The sequence below is a fragment of the Canis lupus genome, chromosome 9 (genome assembly GCF_048164855.1).
Source record: "Canis lupus baileyi chromosome 9, mCanLup2.hap1, whole genome shotgun sequence".
In the NCBI taxonomy this organism is placed as follows: Eukaryota; Metazoa; Chordata; class Mammalia; order Carnivora; family Canidae; genus Canis; species Canis lupus.
In genome coordinates, this window is record NC_132846.1 from 11804113 (window position 1) to 11829000 (window position 24888).

The following is a 24888-nucleotide window of genomic DNA, read 5'->3' on the forward strand; positions in this document are numbered from 1 at the left end:
CCCTGGACCAAATAGATTTCACAGATATATACAGAATTTTCCATCCAAATGCAACTGAATACGCATTTTTCTCAAGTGCACATGGAACTTTCTCCAGAATAGACCACATACTGGGTCACAAATCATGTCTCAACTGATACCAAAAGATTGGGAGTGTCCCTTGCATATTTTCAGACCACAATGCTTTGAAACTAGAACTCAATCACAAGAAGAAATCTGGAAGAAACTCAAACACATGGAGGTTAAACAGCATCCTACTAAAAGATGAATGGGTGAAACAGGAAATTAGAGGTGAATTAAAAAGATTCATGGGAACTAATGAAAATGATGATGCAGCTGTTCAAAATCTTTGGGATACAGCAAAAGCAGTTCTAAGAGGGAAATACATTGCAATACAAGCCTCCCTCAAAAAAATTGGAAAAAGTCAAATACACAAGCTAACCTTGCACCTAAAGAAATTGGGAGAAAGAATGGTAAGGAAAGCCTACACCAAACAGAAGAAAAGAGATAATAAAGATTCGAGCAGAACTCAATGACATAGAGACAAGAAGAACTGTAGAACAGATCAACAAAAGCAAGAATTGGTTCTTTGAAAGAATTAATAAGATAGATAAACCCCTAGCAAGACTTATTAAAAAGAAAAAAGACTCAAATTAATAAAATCACAAATGAAAGAGGAGAGATCACATCCAATACCAAGAAAATACAAATGATTTAAAAAACATATTATGAGGACAAATTAGGCAACCTAGGAGAAATGGATGCATTTCTGGAAAACCGCAAATTACCAAAACTGGGACAGGAAGAAATAGAAAACCTGAACAGGCCAATAATCAAGCAAGGAAATTGAAGCAGTCATTAAAAACTTCCCAAGACACAAAAGTCCAGAGCCAGATGGCTTCCTGGGGAATTCTATCAAATGTTTAAAGACATAATACCTATTCTACTAAAGCTGTTTCGAAGGATAGAAAGGGATGGAATACTTCCAAACTCGTTTTATGAGGCCAGCATTACCTTGAATCCAAAACCAAAGACCCCACCAAAATGGAGAATTATAGACCAATATCTCTGATGAACTTGGATACAAAATTTCTCACCAAGGTACAAACCAATAAGATCCAACACGACATTAAGAGGATTATTCAGCATGACCAAGTGGGATTATCCCCAGGATGCAAGGATGGTTCAACACTTGCAAAACAATCAACATGATAGATCATATCAATAAAAGAAAAAACAAAAACTGTATGTTTCTCTCAATAGATACAGAGAAAACATTTGACAAAATACAGCATCCATTCCTGATTAAAACTCTTCAAAATGTAGGGATAGAGGAAACATTCCTCAATATCTTAAAAGGCATTTATGAAAGGCCCAGAGCGAATATCATTCTCAATGGGGAAACACTGAGAGCCTTTCCCCTAAAATCAGGAACACGACAGGGATGTCCACTCTCACCACTGCTATTCAACATAGTACTAGAAGTCCTAGCCTCAGCAATCAGACAACAAAAAGAAATAAAAGGCATTCGAATTGGCAAAGAAGAAGTCAAACTCTCCCTCTTTGCAGATGACATGATATTGTATATAGAAAACCGAAAAGACCACTCCAAGATTGCTGGAACTCATACAGCTCAAACCAGCAATGTGGCAGGATACAAAATCAATGTACAGAAATCAGTTGCATTTCTATATACTAACAATGAGACTGAAGAAAGAGAAATTAAGGAATCAATCCCATAAGATACCTAGGAATAAACCTAACCAAAGAGGTAAAGGATCTATACTCTAAAAACAACAGAATACTTATGAAAGAAACTGAGGAAGACACAAGAGATGGAAAAACATTTCATGCTCATGGATTGGAAGAATAAATATTGTGAAAATGTTTATACTACCCAGGGCTATTTACACATTCAATGCAATCCCTATCAAAATACCATGGACTGGGGATCCCTGGGTGGCTCAGTGGTTTAGCGCCTGCCTTTGGCCCAGGGCGCGATCTTGGAGTCCCGGGATCGAGTCCCACATCAGGCTCCCGGCATGGAGCCTGCTTCTCCCTCCTCCTGTGTCTCTGCCCGCCCCCCATAAATAAATAAATAAATAAATCTTCAAAAAAATAAATAAAAAATAATACCATGGACTTTCTTCACAGAGTTGTAACAAATAACCTTAAGATTTGTTTGGAATCAGAAAAGACCCTAAATAGACAGAGGAATATTGAAAACCAATGCCAGGGGCACCACCATGCTGGATTTCAAGCTGTATTACAAAGATGTGATCATCAAGACAGTATGGTACTGGCACAAAAACAGACACATAGGTCAATGGAACAGAACAGAGAACCCAGAAATGAATCCTCAACTCTATGGTTAACTAATCTTTGATGAAGCAAGAAAGAATATCCAAGGTAAAAAAGAGTCTCTTCAACAAATGGTGTTGGGAAAACTGAACAGTCACTTGTAGAAGAATTAAACTGGACCACTTTCTTACACCATACACAAAAATAAACTCAAAAAGGATGAAATACCTAAATATGAGACAGGAATCCATCAAAATCCTAGAGGAGAACACAGGCAACAACCTTTTTGAACTTGCCCACAGTAACTTCTTGCAAGATACATCTACAAGGGCAGCCCTGGTGGCTCAGCAGTTTGGCGCTGCCTTCAGTCCAGGGTGTGATCCTGAAGACCCAGGATCGAGTCTCTACAGAATGGGAGAAGATATTTGCAAATGACATATCAGATAAAGGGCTAATATCCAAGATCTATAAAGAACTTATCAAACTCAACACCCAAGAAACAATCCAGTCATGAAAAGGGCAAAAGACAAATAGAAATTTCACCAAAGACACACACACAGCCAACAAGCATATGAGAAAATGCTCTGCATCACTAGCCAGCAGGGAAATACAAATCAAAACCACAATGAGATACCACCACACACCAGTGAGAATGGTGAAAACTAACAAGACAAGAAACAATAATTGTTGGAGAGGATGTGGAGAAAAGGGGAACCCTCTTGCACTGTTGGTGGGAATGCATGCAGCTGTAGCCACTCTGGAAAACAGTCTGGAGGTTCCTCGAGAAGTTAAAAATAGAGCTACCCTACCACTCAGCAATTACATCACTGGGTATTTACCCCAAAGATGCAGATGAAGTGAAATGCCAGGACACCTGCACCCCAATGTTCATAGCAGCAATGTCCACAATAGCCAAACTGTGGAAGGAGCCACGATGTCCTTCGACAGATGAATGGATAAAGGAGATGTGGTGTATATATCCACATAATGGACTATTACTCAGCCATCAGAAAGGACGAATACCCACCATTTGCTTCGACATGGATGGAACTGGAGGGTATTAGTAACTCAATCAAAGAAGAACAATCATCATATGGTTTCACTCATATGGGGAACTAAGAAATAGTGAAGAGATTATAAGGGAAAGGAGGGGAGCTGAGTGAGAAAAATTAGAGAGGAAGACAGACCATGAGAGACTCCTAACTCTGGGAAACAAAGGGTTGCAAGAGGGGAGGTGGCCAGGGGGTTGGGGTAACTGGGTGATAGCAATGAGGATCCTGGGCACTTGATGGGATGAGCACTGGATGTTACACTATATGTTGGCAAACTGAACTTAAACAAAAACAAATGTAAAAAAAAAAAAAAAAAAGTGGGGCCGCCCAGGGGGCTCAGGAGTTTAGCGGTTTAGCGCTGCCTTCAGCCCAGGGCATGATCCTGGAGACCCGGGATCGAGTCCCATGTCAGGATCCCTGCATGGAGCCTGCTTCTCCCTCTGCTTGTGTCTCTGCTTCTCTCTCTCTCTCTCTCTCTCTGTCTCTCATGAATAAATAAAATCTTTAAAAAAAAAAAAAGAGAGAGAGAGAGAGAGAGAGAGAGAGAGAAAGAACAAGCCTAGATCAGAGCAAAGGGACTGACAGTCCTTCTTACCCCTCTCCCTTCAGCAGCAGAACTGATAGATACATATAGATGCACTCTCACTGAGTTTGAAAACCGTGACAACTAAGACCTTTACAAAAAAAAAAAAGCAATAAATACACAGAAAACGAAATACGTAAAAAGAGACAGCAAACAAGAAAAACAAAAAATCTACAGAAAAGCATTCACTTGATTCACAATTTATTATTTACATGGTAATAATAATGTAAATCTAAAGATTTAACTAATTTTATTACATTGAAATAGAGTGAAAGGAGATAAAAAGAGGTGTGATAAATCCTCTTCTACAACAGGAAGTTAAAAGATAATGTAAAATATTGTCAGATGTGATAGTGTATATTTAAAAATAAGGAAGTAATTATCAGAATTGATAGTGTTGCTTCCGGAAAGCGGGACAAGACACAGGTTGGGTAGACGCCAAACTATCTTGGTCATAAGCATTCTAGTATTCATGTGTCTCTAAGCAAAATTAATTTGAGAAATGACAGTATTTCATAAATATAACATTTCATGCTATTAAGAAATTAGGCAGATTTATGTATATTGAAATAGCACATCTATGATAAATTATGAGTTTATTTTATTAATATATTCAGTCAACAATCATATCACTACCAAGCATTTTTCTAGGTACTGAACGTGAATGGATGTGAAATGATCCATATAAATACACACATATAGCTAGCTGTATATCAGTTTCTAACCTCAGCATTACTGACATGGACTGCATAATTTTTTTATTTGGGGGTGTGGGGAGGTTTAGAGAACTGTCCACTGTCCTGTGCATGTTTTTACAACATTCCTGACCTCTTTCTACTAAATGTCTGTAACACCCATCCACACCTCTGGTTTGTGATAAACAAAAACATCTCCAGACACTGCCACATGTCCCAGGAGAGCAAATGAGCAAAATTGACCCCAGGTGAGAATCACTGTTGTGTATGTATAGAAAAAGTTCTGGGGGCTCAGACAATAAACATGTGACTCTTGGTTCTCAGAGCTGGTTGCATTTGAGCTCTACATTGGGCACAGAGATTACATAAAAAACTGAAAAAAAAAAAAAAAAAAAAGGAAAAAGTTCTGAAATGATATATACCCAAAGAGATAGTAGTTTTGTGACTGAAAGTAAAATTAGCAAAAAAAGTCACTGACATTCCTGTAATTTGATTTTCATATAAATTTGTTATTTATTTAAACATTACAAACACAGAAACTTAAAAGCAACTAAATACAACCACAAAACAAAAATTTTAATCATAAATCTTAATAGAGTATATTTGTCAGTTTTTTTTTTAAGATTTTATTTATTTATTCATGAGAGAGAGAGAGAGAGAGAGAGGCGTGCCGAGGCAGAGGGAGATGCAGGCTCCATGTGGGGAGCCCGACATAGGATTCAATCCTGGGTCTCCAGGATCACGCCCTGGGCTGAAGGCGGTGCTAAACCGCTGAGCCACCCGGGATGCCCTATTTGTCAGTTTTTTAAAAATCAGTAATAAAAGGAAATGGGGAAAAGATAAATATGTAAATTCATTAAAAAATACTAATAAGTTTAGGGGCACCTGCCTGGCTTAGTTGGTGGAGTATGTGACTCTTGATCTTAGGGTCATGAGTTCAAGCTCCACATTGGGCATAACAGCTTACTTGAAGAAGAAAAAAAAAACTGGTAAATTTAACCTGCTGTTTCATGAGTGTTTTTCAACAGTAACTATATAGACATAAAATCCATATCTGAAATACCCCTGAGAGGAGCCTGCTTCTCCCTCTATGTCTCTGCCTCTTTCCTTCTGTGTCTCTCATGAATAAATAAAATCTTAAAAAAAAAAATGAAATAAGGAAAAACAATAAAGTTGCCAGTAATCTCATCACCCAAAAATCACAAAGGTATCTTAAATAGTTTATTCTGTATTTTTCAACATTTTTATAAAGTTGATTTAGCACGTAATATGGAATTCTTTCATTTTTAGTTTATCATAACCATTGTGTAGTGATTCAATGTTCTTCATAAAAATCATTATAATTAAAAATTATCACCTCCCCAATCTTTGCATTAATCTCAAGCAGAGATTAATTTTAATTGAAGTAGTGATTTCTCTTATACTCCATTTCCCAGGAGGTGAAGAAGCAAATAAATAATTTTATTTTTACAATAAAAAACAAAAAAACAAAGCTTGGTTTCATTTATCAAATGAGAGGGCCAAAGAATAGTTTACTACTGAGAAGTCATTCCCAACTTGTGGGCTTTTTTCCCTATTATGTACTACAAAAATTACAATTCAGCTTCTTGTAGCTAACAGCTTAATGGAATCCTCAGCAACTTTACTCATTTGTATTTTTTTTAAAGTAAATCCTATACCCAACGTGGGGCTCAAACTCGTGACCCCGTAATTAAGAGTTGCATGCTCTACAAATTGAGCCGGCTAGGCGCCTCAACTTCACTCATTTAACAGTAACAAATATTTATGCAAATACCTGTCATATATCAGGCCCTTTACTGTCACATTGGGTATATATATGAGTTTAAAAAAGGGGGGGGGGGGGTAAGATTCTTCTCCGTTCACAATCCATCCAAAAGGGGAAAATGAGCAAAACCATTAAGTCTAAAATTACAAATTACATTAAAGGCTAGAAGAAAATGATCTGGGTGCAGTGATACATGTGAAGTATAAAGATTCCTAAGTACTGATTTTCTAGAATTTCAATCCATACCCTCACCTCCTTTTAAAATATAATTTTAAGGAAGTATGGTCCAATTCTTAAATGTTAGTCTGGGCCACTCTAAAATTATTTTAATAACTGAGACAACTGTTGGATATTATTATACTCATCCACTGTTTATCGTTAGCTAGATCTTCTATCATCCCACCCCATTTTTTCTATTTCACCTTTTTCTTTGTTTTGCCTTTCTCCTACATTCTCTAGGATTTCAGTAACAGACTTCCAGTTTAAAAGAGCCAATCTTGGGCAGCCCGGTGGCTCAGTGGTTTAGCGCCGCCTTCAGCCCGGTTCATGATCCTGGAGACCTCGGATCGAGTCCCAGGTCGGGCTCCCTGGATGGAGCCTGCTTCTCCCTCTGCCTGTGTCTCTGCCTCTCTCCCTCTCTCTCTCTGTGTCTTTCATGAATAAAGAAAGAAAATCTTAAAAAAATAAAATAAAATAAAAGAGCTAATCTCTGGTTAGCAGTTTTCAAAGCTAAAATATTCATGCCCTCTAATTTAAATTCAGATTTAAAAGCAAACCATGATATAAAACATTAAATTTCTATTTTATAAGTGCTAATTACTCTAACAAAACAAAAAGCAAATACAATAGTTTATTTTGAGGCAACAAGGTTGGTTGCTCACACATTTAAGAACATAGTTACAAATGCTGCTATGTGAGGGGATCCCTGGGTGGCTCAGAGGTTTAGCCCCTGCCTTTGGCCCAGGGCGTGATCCTAGAGTCCCGGGATCACGTCCCACCTTGGGCTCCCAGCATGGAGCCTGCTTCTCCCTCTGCCTGTGTCTCTGCCTATCATAAATAAATAAATAGATAGATAGATAGATAAATAAATAAATACATAAATAAATAAATAAATAAATAAATAAATAAATAAATAATAAATAAAATGCTATGTGAAAACTTAACACAACCAGCCAGGAATAACAAAGTAGCTAAATCAACTATGGCTAGTCCACATGATAGAATACTATGTAGTTGTTAGAAAAAAGTGAAAATGTTCTCTACTGAAAGGTTTTAATTATTTACTCACAAGAAACATACATAGAGGGAGGCAGACACAAAGGCAGAGGGAGAAGCAGGCTTCCTGTAGGGAGCCTGGTGTGGGACTTGATCCCAGAATCCAGGGATCCCGACTGGAGCCGAAGGCAGACACTCAACCACTGGGCCAGCCAGGTGCCCCTCCCTATTTAAAGGTTCAGAATTGGGATCCCTGGGTGGCGCAGGGGTTTGGCGCCTGCCTTTGGCCCAGAGCGCGATCCTGGAGACCTGGGATCAAATCCCACGTCAGGCTCCCGGTGCATGGAGCCTGCTTCTCCCTCTGCCTGTGTCTCTGCCTCTCTCTCTCTCTCCCTGTGTGACTATCATAAAAAAAATAAAAAATCTAAAAAAAAAAAAAAAAAAAAAAAAGAAAGGTTCAGAATTATTTCCAAGAAATGTTAAACAAAAAAAGTGAAAAATAGGGTAGTGTATATTTGCTTATATCTATTTGCATAAAAAAGTAAGAATACACATAGTACCAACTAAAGTGGTTAATAATGTGGAATCAAGGATGGACAGGCACATGGTTAAGTACGAGACTTAGGGACGCCTGGGGGGGGTGGGGGGGTGGAGCAGAGACACAAGCAGAGGAAGAAGCAGGCTCCATGCAGGGAGCCTGCCATGGGACTGGATCCTGGGTCTCCAGGATCACACCCCGGGGCTGAAGATGGCGCTAAACCGCTAAGCCACCAGGGCTGCCCAATAAGTATTTTAAAAACCTTTTTACAAAGTCTACCTGAAGATGATCCAAATTTTCACCATAAGTCTATAACTGCTTCAGTTAGTTTTTTATATCTTGTCACACTGAGCCTATCCATTAGTCACTTGTTTACAATTCTTTACCACTTAGGTGGTCCCAATGAACACTAGATACTGCTATTAACTTAAAATGGCAGTAACACATTGCTCAAAAGCAACTCAGCAGCTCCTGACTCCATTTCCTACTGTTGTATGTTGAACAAGTTATTTAACCTTTTGTCTATGTTTCCTTCTCTCTAAAATGGAAATAAGTATACCTATGATTTAGGCATGGTATGAAAGAATGATTCAATGATTCCTCACACACAGAAAACTGATTAAATGTTAGCAGATGTTATTATTCATATAGTCCTTTTATGGACATGTAAAGCTTTCATCTGTGTAATCAAACACCACAGTATGTTTCTAACAAATCCAACAAAAATTCATAGCATACTGAAAATCAGTAAACTCCTCTTAAGGGTAGCTTCAATGCACTGGAAAGCAGAAAAGCAAAAATAACAAAAAATAAAAGTGCAACAATAGAGTAAATACAGTGCAAGTCACTCTGAATGCACAGAAAGGAGTGATATATTGCTGAAGTTTAAAATATCAATAGGAGGAATGAGGATTTTGAAGGGAGAGGTGTTAGAGAAATGAATTATACCAAATCATTAATAACGTTTGATCATGCAGGTTCCCAAACCTGGCTGATAACCAGAATTACCAGGTATATATTTTAAAAACAAAAGATTCCACCTCCAACTCCTTAATCACAATGACAAGGGATGGAATATGGGAATCTGTATTTTTAAAGCATCCCAGGTAATTATGATCATTAAGTAAGTTTGGGAGCCACCACAGGTCTCACTATCTTACAATTAGAGACTTTACAAGTATCTCCAGATAAAATAAATTTAATCATTGCCTTTGGTAACTGTAAAGCCAAAGGCAAAGTGATTTTACAATTAGTCATTCCTGGGCGCCTGGGTGGCGCAGTGGGTTAGCGCCTGCCTTTGGTTCAGGTCATGAGCTCAGGGTCCTGGGATGGAGCCCCGTGTAGGGCTCCCTGCTCTCCGGGGTGTCTGCTTCTCTTCTGCCTCTCCCTCTGTTCTCAAATAAAAATCTTTTTAAAAAAGCAACCATTCATCCTTTTAGATTAAGCCATTAAAGAATATTTAAGGTAAGCATATAGTAAGTGTTCTAAGTAATAGTGTGGCTGCCATTTACTGAAAAATTGACTAGAAACAATGCCCAACATCATTCCATTCAAAAACCAGGAAAATGTCAAGAGGGAAGAGAATAGAGAATATAATTTAAAAATGGGCAAAAGATCTGAAAAGACACCTCACCAAAAAAGATATGCTTATCTTTTGGAAAATAAACATATGAAAAATGTCGAAGATTCTATGGCATTAGGGAATTGCAGATTAAACCAAGATACCACTACAACATATTAGAATGACTAAAATCCAAAACACGGACATCAAATGCTGACAAGAATGTGACACAAGAATTCTTTTTTTTTTTTAATTTTTTTTTTATTTATTTATGATAGTCACAGAGAGAGAGAGAGAGAGAGGCAGAGACACAGGCAGAGGGAGAAGCAGACTCCATGCACCGAGAGCCCGATGTGGGATTCGATCCCGGGTCTCCAGGATCGCGCCCTGGGCCAAAGGCAGGCGCTAACCCACTGCGCCACCCAGGGATCCCTGACACAAGAATTCTTGTTCATTGCTGGTAGGAATGCAAAAAGGTACAGACACTTTGAAAGACTGTTTGGCAGTTTCTTAAAAATTAAACATACTCTTATTATACAATCCAGCAAGCAAGTTCTGTTATTTATCTAAATTACCTGAAAACTTATGTCCACACAAAAACCTGCACATGAATGTTTATTCATAATTGCCAAATTATGGCATTGCTGGAAGCAGCAATGACATCCTTCAGTATATTCAGCACTAAAAAGACCAAGCCACAAAAAGCCATTTAAGAAGGAATCTTGGGCAGCCCAGTTGGCTTAGCGGTTTAAGCGCCACCTTCAGCCCAGGTCCTGATCATGGAGACCCAGAATCGAGTCCCACGTCGGGCTCCCTTCATGGAGCCTGCTTCTCCCTCTGCCTGTGTCTCTGCCTCTCTGTGTCTCTCATGAATAAATAAGTAAAATCTTAAAAAAAAAAAAAGAATATATAGAGGAGTGGATGGATAGAAGTATAAGTAAAATAAAATCAGTGAAGAGTTAAGATGACTGACAAGTTTGTAGGAGTCACAGATATTGTATTTTTGTATACATTTAAAACTCTCCATAATAAAAAAATTAAAGGTATATGAAACACAATCATATTTACAATATAGAGAATAAACTGAATAAACTGTTAGGACAGCAATATGTATGGAGGGAAACTGTTAGATTACTCCAAAGAATTCAGGCAGGAGCACCCTGAAAGAAGACAGGGACAGTAAAGAAATGAAAAAATAAATCAGGGTGATTTCCTGAGGTCAGTGATTACCAAGCTTCAGGGACATTCTATGCAAAAATTTTTACTCATCCATTTTTTTTTTAAAGATTTTATTTATTTATTCATGAGAGACACAGAGAAAGAAAGGCAGAGACACAGGCAGAGGGAGAAGCAGGCTCCATGAAGGAAGCCTGATGCGGGACTCCATCCCAGGACTCCAGGATCACACTCTGAGCCGAAAGCAGACACTCAGCTGCTGAGCTACCCAGACGTCCCAACTCACCCATTTTTTTTAAACTAAAAGAGGCTCCCCAGCTTTCATTATATATAATGGAGACTAAATCCCAAAATATTAATCATTGAATTAAAATATATATTAGGGGCACGTGGATGACACAGTCAGTTGGGTGCTGAACTCGTGGTTTCAGATCAGGTTGTAATCTCAGGGTCATGGGATTAAGTCCCGCATCAAGCTTCCAGTTCAGCACGGAGTCTGCTTGAGACTGTCTCTCCCTCTGCCCCTTCCCCCCCCCATGTGCACGCGCTCCCCCCCCCCTTTTTAAAAGATTTTATTTATTTATTCATGAGAGACACACAAGGGGGGGGGGGGCAGAGACATAGGCAGAGAGAGAAGCAAGCTCCATGCAGGGAGCCCGATGTGGGACTTAATCCTGGGACTCCAGGATCACTCCCTGAGCCAAAGGCAGATGTGCTCAACCAAGGAGCCACCCAGCGATCCCTCTCAAAATAAATAAATAAAGCTTTAAAATATGTACATATGTTTTAGCATACTGAGGCTATATCTATAATTCATAGCCCCTTGAATCACTATAGTTCAGTTCACACACTTTCAAACACAGCTCTCTCCTGGGCGCCTTGGTCATTTAAGCATGTGCTTTCGACTCAGGTCATGATCCCAGACTCCTGGGATCCAGTCCAGCACTGGGCCCCCTGCTCAGCTTCTCCCTCTGCCCTTCCCCCACTACTTGTAATCTCTCTCTCTCTTAAATAATAAAATCTTACAAAAAAAAAAAAAAGGAAAGAAAGAAAGAAAGAAAGAAAGAAAGAAAGAAAGAAAGAAAGAAAGCCAGCCAGCCCAGCTCTCTCCTCCTTCAGAACTTCTGCTGGTGCTGTACCTTCTAACTGGAATACCTATAGTTAGGTATTCATACTTCAGATCTAAAAGTATTCTCATCTCCAGGGGCTTTATGAGAATTAGATGAGCTAACATGTAAGAATTTAAATTCTTGGCATATAGAAATTGTTCAATAAACACTACCTATTTATCTGAAAGTCCATTATCTACATAGTTTCCTATTTACCGTTTTTCTCACCACTTATCCAGTTAATTTCTGGTTTATCACATTTTATTATTTCTAGACTATAAGTTCCATGAGACAAGGTCCTTATTTCATATATCATTAAATACCTGGTGCCTAGCACAAAGTAATACTCAAATACATTCACTGAATGATTATACTAGAATCAATAAAACTTACTCTCTCTCTATATATATATAGGGATAAAGCTCCCTGATCTCTCTAGCATCTAATGATAAGAAGGGTGGTGATGAACATTAACAATAACAGAGAAAAAGGAGAATTAGTAGGTTAAGTGTTATGGTGGGGGGGACAGCAAGCATTGAAGATGAAATGAATAATGAATGTATTGAATTTAAAGTAAAAAGTTAAACAGGAAATTAGAAATATGAGACATTTATAACCGAAGATCTAGTAGCGGTAAGAACATGGCTTCTAGAGAAGGCCTGTCCAAGTTTAAATTCTAGTTCTGCTACCTGCTAGTTGTGCAATCTTGGGGCTGATTATTTACCTCTGGGCCCCAAATTTCTAGTGCACACCAAAATGGAAAAAAAAAAAAAAGGCAGTAACAAAAGAAACCAACTGTGCCAACCTCATTGGGTTGTTTAGGATTAAAGGAGCTAATACTGAAGCACTGGAATAATACTTAGCGAACAGTAACTAAAAAACATTAGATATTAAGACCTAAGTGGTGGGGCGCCTGGGTGGCTGAGCCTGTTAAGCACTGGACTCTCGATTTCAGCTCAGGTCATGATCTCAAAGTTGTGAGATGGGCACGGACCCTGATTTAGATTCTCTCTCTCCCTCTGCTCTGCTCTCCTCCCTCTCTTAAAAAAATTTTAATTAAAAAAAAAAAAAAAAAAACCCTAAGTGGTAGCTGAAAATCCAATTTTAAATGAAACATACAGACAGTAAATACACTAAGAGAACAAGAGTCCCAGGGAACAACGACGGGGAACAAAGGAGAGGAAACATGAATAAAAGTGTTTAGTGGACAAAAGGGAAACTAGGGAATTACACAGTGGAAGCCAAAGAAAAGGGTTCTGAGGAAGAAACAGTTAATACAGAAGTGCTGGTTAAGTGAATAAAGTTTAAAAAAAAAAAAAAAACCCACAGGCTGGGGGGCCTGGGTGGCTCAGTGGGTTAAGCCTCTGCCTTAGGCTCAGGTTGTGATCCCAGGGTCCTAGGATGGAGCCCTATGGATCAGGCTCCCCACTCAGCAGGGAGTCCGCTTCTCCCTCTGCCTCTCCTCCTCTTTCCGCTCTCAAATAAATAAATAAAATCTTAAAAAAAAAAAAAGCCACAGGATTTGGGAATTTGAAGGCCAGCCATCAACAGAAAAAACAATATCCTACAAGATGTTCAGATGGGTTTAAGGAGAATAGGGCAAAAAGGTAAGACTATAGAGCAGGGTTAAGGGCTAAAAAGAGGAAGAGAGAATTCCAGATTAGGGGTCCCTAGACTTTTTGTTTACAAGGACTTCAAAAATAAACAGAGAAAATGACATAAGGTTGTGGCCTCTTTAATTCTATCAAATAAACTTTTTTCTTCTTGCTGTCACCATCATTTGAAATACGAACTGCAGAACAGAGAAAATTGATGAAGTCTAAAACTCTCAGAATAAAGGAAGCACCTTTATAAAAACTACCATACTGTTCTTATTTTTTGTAATTTCATAGATTTATAAAATGTTGCAATAAAAAACCCACCAGGATTTGCAAATCACTCTTCTAGACTATTCTGAGAAAATCTCAACAATAAAAGCAGGAGTGCAGAATAAACTGTTAGTTTTCTTTTAAAAATGAAGAAATCAAGTTATGCTTAAGTGAATTATCTATTAAGATCTTTAGGTGGCAACATCTGTCATGACAAATCTGTACGCCAGAGAGTGCAAACACAAACACTAAAATTTTTACATTTGTTCAATTAATAGTTTAGAATACAAACTCCTGGACTACATTCTCTCTGTATCATCTATGTCGTATTTCCATAGTTGACAAACATTTTGTGGATACCCTAAGTGTATACCACTACAGAGAAAAATATAAGGACATTTGCAATATACATAAACTAGACCTGGCACAGAATGGGGGCTCAATAAGACTTTGTTGGAATGTCCTACTGTGTGCCACATAATGGTAGATGAAGAATTACAAGTCAGATTACATTTCTATAAAAAATGGTAACATGACAATATAATACGATGGTAATAAGATCACAAGCTTTGGATTCAAACAGGTTTAAATCTTAGCTGCAACACTTTAAAGGTAAGTGACCTTGGCAAAGTTATGTCACCTAAGCTTATCTCATCTGTAAAACAGGAATGGTAACTACCTCATAAGGTTGTAGCGCTGATTAAACGGCAGTTATAATTTTTATATAACATGAATGCAAAAATCCATAAACAGTCAATTTTCTCCAAGTCTTGGACCAAATTAATCCAAATCTCTGGAGAATGAGGCAGAGGCCTGCATATTTTTAAGTTTTACAAGTGATTCTGACTAGAATTCTCATCTAGGAACCACTGTTCTAGAGCCTTACTTCTAAAGCCTTACCGGAATCCCAAGTAAGTTTATGTCATGAAGATAAAAGAGCATTAAGACATGATCCTCTGGTTTAGTTCCAAGTTTCTAAGACAGACCTTCACCCAAAATTCCTTTTACAGAGAATAGAACCACACCACAAAATTCCAACTTAAAATCCTTTACAGGAGCGCCTGGCTGGATCAGTTGGTAGAGCATGCAACTCTTGTTCTCAGGGTCATGAGTTCAAGCCCCAAGTTCAATGAGAAGCCTGAACAATTAAAAAAAAAAAAAAAAAAAAAAAAAGATCCTTTGCAAAGCCAGGGAAAACAGGATTCCATGCTGAAATTTTACATCAAAATTGGGTGTACCCTAACCTCTTCATATTCATCATTGAATAGTTCTAATATTGAACATTTCTGAGTCACTGTTCATCCACACATCAAAGTGATCTGAGGCTATACACAAAATAATATTTAAGCTCTCTTATTTCTACATTATCATTCCTAAAAATAAAGTTTACAGTTAAAATCCGTTGACACTTCACTGAAACCTTAATAAATTTTTTATTTGACACATTTTTTTCTTAAGATTTTATTTTTTTAAGTAATCTCTACACCCAACACGGGGCTCAAACTTACAACCTGGAGATCAAGAGCTACATGCTCTATCAGGGGAGCCAGCCAGGTGCCCCTTGACATATACACTGTTAAATGTGCATCTCACAAGCAATCTTATTAAAGACTGAAAGTACCTAAAGCAAATTCGATATTCCAGAAACAAACCTGAAACCCTTTTAACTAAGTAACCCAATATAACATTTTAGAAAAATATGTAGAACAAAAACAAACAGAATCATGCACATTCCATTTCAAAAGAATCAGTGTGAAATAATGAAAATCCCAGGAAAAACTAAGAGTCTAGAGACACTGTAGAACTTCTTAAAAGTAAGCAAACAAAAAAAGCTTAGAAAGGCTTTATCAGAACTAGTATTACAATAGCAGATCAACTGGAAAGCAAACAAGCAAAAGGAATCTTCCTTAAAAGACTTCACTGTTACTGGCAAAGAGAACTAAAAAGTAAAGAAAGGGCTAAGGCAGACATATAGACTTCATTATAGGTTTTTTTTTTAATTTAGACACAAATAAGCTATTTCCTCAGATACTTAAATTAGTGAAGCTTATAAATGACTAATGCACTGTTAACTTACAAAGTGTTAAAATCCAAGCTTTCGGGTGCTTACAGGGCAAAATAAATGTCTCATCCTCTAGGGCAGGGGAAAAAAAAAAAAAAAACCAATCTTTCATACAACAGTGCAGAGGTCATTAGACACTATATCCAGGGACTGGTGAGGTATTATTTAGTGAGTCTAAGCCTCAGTGCATTTTTAAATGCAATTTTTAAAAATAACCGTCTTATTATCTTCATACAGTATACTGTTTGCAACATGGTGTAGTAAAAAGTTGTTTATCAGCAAAACTCTATAAATCCCAGATATTTTAAACTAGACTACATACATACAAGTTAAAAGAAACTACAAAAAAAAAAAAAAAAAGAAAGAAAGAAAGAAAGAAAAGAAAAAAGAAACTACAGACAATTATGATACATGCTTTTGGAAAGTTCTATTTTTAAAAGTCCTACAGTATATCAAAACACAATTCTAAAACATTGAATTGACTAACAGGTGTTAATTTATAATTAAGTTTTTTGAAGACCTGATAAAGTGTCAAGATATATAAAAGTCCTTTTTAAAAGTTTAGCTTCACTAACTTTGTAGAATCAAAGATAACTAATTCAAAATTAAACTAAAAAAATATGTATTTGTTTGAAGACACCCTAAGTTAATCCAGTCTTCCTTCCTGCAACACCGTATCTTCCTAACTATTCACCGTAGGCATATATGATATATATATATATCAGCGAACACTACTACTTACATTCTAAATATATACCAGTCTGAAGAACAGGTGCAACACTATTTGGATGCATGCTTTTTCCTTCTAAGCCTAATTTTGCCCTGGAAAGGGATTTAAAAATAAACACAAGTACCCAAGAGTTGAACAATCCTCTTAAAAGGATGTAGCCATTCTGAAATCCAAGACGTGAGCTCTTCAACTACCAACGTTCCTCCACAAGTTAGGTGAACCAGCCTAGCAAAGTTTCACCTTTAAAAGATCAAGTAAGGCTCAATTATGAAGGATTCTGGGGATATTTAACCTTGCTTCCCCTGCGCGAGTCAGTTAACGTGGGACAAGTACGTGTCACACTTCAAGGTAACACTAAATCTTTCCTCGGTTGTTTCCTAAACACGGCAGAGAGACTCTGGTTCGGCTTCACAGGGCTAAAGGAGGGGCTGGAGGCCCGGGGAAGGAAGGGTACTCCCGAAAGAAAAATTCAATTTAGAGAAGCAGTGATGATGAGTCAGTCGCTTGGGAAGAACTGACCGGGAGGGAACCTAAGTAAGGCAGCATCCCAGGTAAGAAGGTACTTAAAGTTGGCGGTAGGAAACGTCAACTTCCCAAGTCAGCAGCAGGACACTACGCTCGGTGGCAGCCCTGGAAAGAAGCGTGGCTGTCAAGGGGCAAGTGCGCACCAACTACGGGAGAGGGGCCCAAGAAACGCCAAATCGGATAGGGGGGTGAAAAAGGAAAAGGTAATGAAATGCCCATCGCAAACCCTCCCCTCGGGCTCTCCCTCGCAGAAGGCGCAGTCAGCTGCAAGCTTCGCGCCCCGTCACCCCACGCCGGACTCTCCCACTGAGAGGAGTTCTGCCCCAAGCCCCGGAGGCCCGGCAGGCCGCCTCCAGAGGAGCCCCCGCAGACGCCATACTAAAAGTCAAAATGGCTGCCCCAAGGAAGCCCGCACCGCGCAGCTAGCAAGGGCTGGGGAACAAGCTTCTGCGGGAAAGGGGAGGGGGGCCCTCGGGAGAGCCGTCGCCAGAGCCGTAGGCAGGACTACCGCCCCCCGAGCTGCACAGGTAGGCTGCCCCCAGCCCCCCAGGCCCGGGGCTCCGACCGAGGGGAGTCCCGGCCCCACCCCCCGGCCGGGAGCCCCGCCGCCGCAGCCGTCCCGCACCCCGACCCCAGCGAGGTACCTGCAGTTCGGCCCGCTCCACCTCCCAGTGCGCCCGCTCCATCTCGAAGCGAGCCCACTCGTGCTGGATGTAGTGCAGGATCCCCGGGATAGTGTACTGCTGCGGCCGGGACAGCTCCGGGCCTGCCGCGGGACCCGCTCCCTCGGCGGCTGGAGGACCTCCGCCGCCCGCCGCTCCATTCCCCCCTGGCGAAAGGCTCATGTTCCCCCCAGGTCCTTGCTGCTGCCTTGGAGGGGCCGCCATCCCCGGGCCGCCACCGCCGCCTCCGGCGAGCTCGTCCATTGTGTGTGGGGCCCCGGCCGGGGCGCAGGGCGAGAAGCCGACGGCTGGGGGAAGGGCCGGGGAGGGTGGCCCCGCGCTGCCGGCGGGGCGGAGGCCGCCTGGGAGAGGGGCGAGGAGGGGGTCGTTGCTGTACGCTTGCCGCGGGTCAGAGCAGGGAGCTGCCGGCCGCCGCCATTACAGTCCCTCCTCCATCTGCCCGTCTCACTCACTCACTTTAGGGAAAGGGGGGGCCGCGGCGGGAGGGGGGAGGGGGCTGGGTTGGGAAGGGGAGAGACGTAGGGCCGTCGCTCCCGCGCAGCATGCCGGGTAGAGAACGCCGCTGCCGCCGCGCGCCTAGCAGCCAAATAGAGTGCGGCCTCGCCTTACGCAGGCGTACTGAGGGCTCGTGAGGGCGCTGGAGGCGGGGTGGGGCTCTGGCCCCGCCCCCAGGCGCTCCTCCGGCTTGCCCCGGTGCCTCGCTGCGGCCTCTGGGCTGGGCTGTGTTGCGGGACAGCCACCCGAACTTTCGGGCGCTCCCAACCGTCAGTTTCCCTCGCTCAGTCAGCAGCCCCTTGAGCGTCGTCCCCCCCCCCCCCCCCCCCGGGGCCAGCCGCATGCCTGCTTCCAGGACCGTCGTAACCTGGCTGGGCGCTCTGGCCGGCTGCCGCCCGCCCGGGATGCCTGGCGTTTCTTTCGCATTCCTGGCGTGTTTCAGGACGTCCCAGAGGGTCGGGCCTCCTCCTCCGCTTGTCACTCGCTCTAAGTACCCGTCATTCCTGAGGCTTTGGGGATGGACGTTCTCTTTTGGCAGATAGCCCAGCCCCCTCCGGACACGGTGACTGGTTGCGGGTCTCGGTGTCCTAGCTCCGTGCTCCCGGGCGCGGGACGCAGCTTGTTCCACTTTGCCGCCCCTCTTTCTCCTATTCTGGGGTGGGTTGGCGGGGGGGGGGGCGGGAGGAGCAGGAGTGAATGTTTTCATTTTTTTCTTGGGAGAAGGAATAGTGAAAAGCTTTAGATCTTGACGATGGTACGGGGGGAGAGAGAGAAAGGTAACTTTGAAGGAGACTTGTTAGACGAACAGTTCGGTGTTTTAGAATGAAAGGGTTCACAGGTGGCATTCATGGAATCTTGTGATGAAAACAAAATAAAAGCGTCGTGAATACAATATAAAATCCTAGATGAACAGCCGCGAAGATGTTTTCCTGGGTCATTAAATGATGTTTAAATGAATGTAATATACACCTAAAAGACACATTTAATCTTTTAAGTACCATTGTGTGTGTTTTATATGCTTAGGTTGCCAGGAAACATCCTTAATGAACTACTGTGTTTCTAAAGAAAGTTAATATAGCTAATAACCACTTGGTTGAAAAATAGGACAAGAATAATGTTTAACAATGTAATAAGGAAAAAAGGTTCAATAATTACAGCTATGCGGGAAAACTGCACATAAAATTGATCGCATTATTTTTTTTCTTCTCTACTACCAGTAAAACTCTCACTGTGTAATGCACAGCACCACTCAAAGTATAATTTCAAAAAGACTAAAATAGTACATCTTACTTAATCATGTCTACTCTTACTATGTTTAGTGATGATCTGTTACCCCTGCTGCCATGTTTTGTCTATGAAATGAGTGAGGTCTTAGGTCACATATTATTAAAAACTGTTTCTCCATATTTTTAAGTACTATTTTTCCATTTTATAGTGACCAGCATAAAACCTGCTTATTCAGTCCTCTTCCTTTTTTGAGGGGCCTCATAGTATAGAAGAAGTTCCAGGGGTGCCTGAGTGGCTCAGTGGTTGAGCGTCTGCCTTTGGCTGTGGATGTGATCCTGAGGTCCTGGGATGAGTCCCACATCAGGCTCCTTGCCTGCCTCTCCCTCTGCCTATTTCTCTGCCTCTTTCTGTCTCTCATGAATAAATAAATAAAATCTTTAAAAAAGAAAAGAAAAAGTTCCAAATATGTCTCAAAGAAATGTAGGTGAGTAGATGTAATTGATCTCTGTTATGTGGCATCAAAAGAAGAACATGAGTACTTATATTTCCCACTGGTACCTCAAGCTTAAGTAAAAACTAGATTGATAATCCTTCTATTTTCCTTCCCACCCACCTTCCAAAAAAAAAAAAAAACTATTTCTCTTCTATTACCTATCTTATTAAATGGCATTACATCCAAACCTGAGGGCTGGTAGTCATTGTACTATCTTCTTTTTACTCAGCCCCTACACCCAGTCCCTTTCTCAGTACATGTTTCATTTCTATTCCTTATCTATATCACATCTATTCCATTACCTTTATTCTTGTGTTAGTTTAAACCTGGCCACCTTAATGTTCCCCACCTTCCATGTCTGGGATAGTGCAGTCTCCCAAAAATGATTAATAACTGAAATGTGGACTAGACTAATAGATATATTTTTCCTTCACCTCAATTTTTTTGTATTATTAGTTTTTTTGCTACCATTATACCAGCTATTTCAAGGGTCAATGACCAAAACTGCCCTGAGTTCTTTTTTACTTTGTTTTCATTTTTTATAGTTGACTTTTTACCCTGAGTATTAAAAGAGAAAGACACCAAGATTTTTGACTCTGTGAGGAGAATATTTTGTACACATTATTGTCCTTATACTTTGTGTCCATGACCCCTGAGAATACTCCAGTGTCCTGGAATCTTGTCCTTTGTGTGTAATAAGCTTTCCCAGGCCATATCATAACCTACAACTCACCTAACTGGAACTCCCTCCTTGGAACTGTGGCTGAGTCATTTCCTCTCTTCAGTTTCACCTTTGAAACTTCCTTTTTGTTCTGTCATCAGTCCTGTCCATCGCTCTTCCTCTCCCATTGATTCTGTTAGTTTCAGTATGCTGCTGATGATCTTCAAGAATACCTATTTATATTAAATATATATAAATTTAGAATTTTAGGGTTTTTTTTTCCTTTCCTGTTAGCTAATCTTAGAAACCTGTGTGCTTATTCTATCTGACCAAAAAGGGATTTATCATATTTGATGTTTGTGTATTATGTCAGTAGAGGTATCTTAAGGAATTCCAGGCTTTTAAATAAGTCAGGAGTAGTTAACATCAGATGTCTTCTTCCCAATTATTGCAATACCTGATGTACAGAGTTTTGACCCTGCCTTTGAGAACTTCATGGCTCCCTGTAATTATTCACCTGAACATCTAGTTTTACACCTTGCTGACTATGAACCTGACATCCTTCTAACAAAGAGCTCAAACTGGTTCACAAACACTAATCTAGTCATCTTTTTGCATCATGTGGAAAGATTGCAACAAGTGCTATTATCTCTATGGGAAGATGAGAAAGCTGAGATAAGAGTTCTGGGTCACCTCCTCAGGCCCTTAGTAGAATAGCAAGTGGGTCCCATTCATAGCATGAGTGTGTATGTTTATTTGGAAACAACGTCTCCCTTCACTGTTCTTCCTCCTACTATCCTCTCAGTGGCTCAATATCATTCTCACAGGTTCTCAAATCATTTGCACTTTTAAGATCTTTTTCAGGTGATTTAGGAGTGATCTAGTCACTTGGGGAAATTATGTAGTGTTTACACTTATAAAGAACAAAGGAGGAAGATCTCTGAGAAGACCTAGTATGTGTTTAAAAACCAAGAGAGCAAACAGTATAATGTAGATAGAACAGTAAAGGAGGAGACAGCTTTGCCCTACACCATGGTTGAACCTGCCAAATAAGATCAGATATCTACTTCTCATGACAGGAGTTGCCTGTGGCTAAGAAAATTGTAGAAATCCATGCAGGGCACTTGAACTATTCAAATAATATGTTGTGTGGAAAAGAAAAGGAAAAGGACCTTCAAAGGTTGTAGAAAAATAGGTAACAAAACCTTTAGGAAACATAGCATGCTATATAAAATTCTAGTCCAAGTCCATTCCTGAACTGTCTTCTGGGTAATAGTCAGAAGGCAATATGCTGTGATAATATTGTATAATAGCTAACTCACAAAGATGTCACAATTGAAGGGGAAGAAAATTGCCTAGAGCGTAGTCCCCCCTGGACATTGGCTAAGAGTGAACAACCTGATCCATAAATGTGAAACCAAATAAGTAGGAAATGTGACAAATTAGAAATTGTCAAAACTTTCCTAGGCAATAATTTAACTATCTTGGAAATTTGGTTTGCCTCCTATTAGAGCAACAGTGGAGAATGTTCAAAAGAACCAGACACAGACATTTTGTCTGGGAAAGATTTCTAGCATAGATTGCTAGAGAGTGTTCTCTTTGGAGAATGTTTTAGATTTGGCAAAAATTCACAAAAACTTGGTTTCTTTTATAACAACATATTTTTAAGTGATAGCTTTGTGTTTTTATTAACAGACTAACCTGAAGAACATGATGATTACCCCACAAAAAAAGATTGAAGAATTCTTTAGAGCATTTAAAAATAAATCCTAGGGATCCCTGGGTGGCGCAGCGGTTTAGCGCCTGCCTTTGGCCCAGGGCACGATCCTGGAGACCCGGGATCGAATCCCACGTTGGGCTCCCGGTGCATGGAGCCTGCTTCTCCCTCTGCCTGTGTCTCTGCCTCTCTCTCTCTCTCTCTCTCTCTCTCTCTGTGACTATCATAAATAAATAAAAATTAAAAAAAAATAAAATAAAAATAAATCCTATTCTTTGCTCCTTCTGTTTCATAGGTTTTAATATAGTAATTGGATATTCTAAATCATGCTGTGCATAGACATTTTATTTTCTTTTTTTTCTTAAAGATTTTATTTATTCATGAGAGACAGAGGCAGAGGGAGAAGCAGGCTCCATGCAGGGAGCCTGATGGGGGACTCGATCCCAGGACCTCAAGATCACGCCCTGGACTGAAGGCAGATGCTCAACCACTGAGCCACCCAGGCGTCCCTGTACATAGATATTTTCTATTTAACTTTTTATTTTGAAAAATTTCAATCATGGGGGCGCCTAGCAGGTTCAGTGATTAGGGCATGTGACTCTTGATCTCAGGGTTGTAAATTCGAGCCCCACATTGGGTGTAGAGGTTGCTTAAAAATAAAATAAAAAACAAAAATTTCAATCATGTGAATATAGAAACAAAGCCTTATGAACACTTGCAACAGTTACCAAGATTTTGCTGTTCTTAGTTCATCTATTCCACCTTTTTACTGAGGATTTTTTTTTACCATTGTAAAAATTTAATAAGATTGCAGTTTATTTATTTATTTATTAAAGATTTTATTTTTTTATTCATGAGAGACACAGAGAGAGAGAGGCAGAGACACAGGCAGAGAGCAAAGCAGGCTCCACGCAGGGAGCCCAATGCGGGACTCAATCCCGGGACCCCAGGATCACGCCCCGGGCCGAAGGCAGGTGCCAAACCACCAAGCCACCCAGGGATCCCCAGTATTGCAATTTAATAAAAAAAATGTCTGCAGCACCAGTTTTCATATCATAATAAAACTGGTCCATTGGAGAGGAGACATGTAGAAGCAATTGATTTCTGTTGTGAACAAGCCTTTGGTTTTAAATATCCCAAGGCTTAAACGTGATGATACTATTTCCTCGTATAATCACCTGCCATCTTGATGCATTCATTTATCACAAGCTTCATAAAGCTGTCAAATCCCCTAATGGACATGTCTGCTACCGTTTAATTTCAATTACAACTTGTCCCTAAATTTTTCAACTTGGGAGGGTGAGCTTTGCTCATGACATTACTTGACAAGCTCAAAGATGCCTTGAAACAGAATTTCCCCCATGCTTCCAGGGCAGGCCCAGTAATATTTTAAAGTAAATCCCAAATATCGTATTATTTCTTTGGTACACACTCCTCTAAATATCTTTAACAGATTAGGACCTTTTTAAAAAAAACATACCACAATACTAATGTCACACCTACAAAGTTAATGGTGATTGTTTAATATAGTCTAATCCCCAGCCCATACTCAATTTCTCCCAATTGTCTCAAAAAAATTTTTTTAAGGAGTTGGTGGCTTCAAATCAGGATCCTAACAAAATCCACATCTATCTATTTCTTTCTTTCTTTCTTTCTTTCTTTCTTTCTTTCTTTCTTTCTTTCTTTCTTTCTTTCTTCCTTCCTTCCTTCCTTCCTTCCTTCCTTCCTTCCTTCCTTCCTTCCTTCCTTCCTTCCTTCCTTCCTTTATTTATTCATGAGAGACACAGAGAGAGGCAGAGATGTAGGCAGAGGGAGAAGCAGACTTCCCGCTGGGATCCTGATGTTGAACTGGATTCCAGGACCCCAGGATCATACCCTGAGACAAAGGCAAGTGCTCAACCACTGAGCCACCCAGATGTCCCCACGTATTTCATTTAGTTTATATGTCTTTAGGTCTTTTTTGATTTGCCTTCCCCTCATCCCAACAATGCCATGCCATTTTGTCAAAGAAACCAGGTTATTTATACTATAGAATTTCCTGCATTTGGCTGATTGCATTTTTATGGTATTAGTTAGCTATTCCTTCCTCCTCCATATTTTCTATAAACTAGAAGGTCCTAGATGGGACCTTTCCTTGCACTCATTGGCAAAAGAGACCCTGCCAGGCTTCCTCCTGGCTCTCATTTCAAGTGGGGGAGCAGGGCTCCTTCCTTTGGATGATGACTTGGTGATTTCTGGATTCTTTGGCTCTTTAGACTTTTATAAGACCACATTTTCAAACCTCCACCTCTGCCAGCACAGCTATGGTCATGCGCTTTTATTTTTCCTAAGATTTTATTTGAGAGAAACAGAGCACGAGCAGTGGGAAGGGGCAGAGGGAAAGGCACAAGCAGACTCCCTGACGAGCATGG

The 24888-nt window shown here is 40.3% G+C and overlaps 2 protein-coding genes across 20 annotated transcripts in view; one reads left to right on the top strand and one right to left on the bottom strand.

Moving 5' to 3' along the window:
* Positions 1-18858, bottom strand: part of STRN3 (striatin 3) — a 112174-nt gene extending 93316 nt beyond the window's left edge. The window contains exon 1 of one of the 6 annotated variants that reach the window (XR_012036403.1): positions 17846-18358. Coding sequence is in view for 5 of the 6 variants with exons in the window: in XM_072838137.1 (XP_072694238.1) it covers positions 17846-18127 (282 nt within the window). In the remaining variant the exon portion in view is untranslated. Of the gene's footprint in view, positions 1-17845; positions 18359-18724 lie in introns of those variants that run through there. The other 5 variants (XM_072838141.1, XM_072838137.1, XM_072838138.1 and 2 more) reach the window with 5 other exon arrangements.
* The window catches only part of AP4S1 (adaptor related protein complex 4 subunit sigma 1), an 83423-nt gene continuing 75403 nt past the window's right edge, over positions 16869-24888 (top strand). For 2 of the 14 annotated variants that reach the window (XM_072838159.1, XM_072838158.1), the window contains exon 1: positions 17460-17728. The gene's annotated coding sequence lies outside the window, so the exon portion shown is untranslated. Of the gene's footprint in view, positions 17025-17075; positions 17228-17254; positions 17405-17459; positions 17729-18539; positions 18942-24888 lie in introns of those variants that run through there. The other 12 variants (XM_072838156.1, XM_072838149.1, XM_072838151.1 and 9 more) reach the window with 12 other exon arrangements.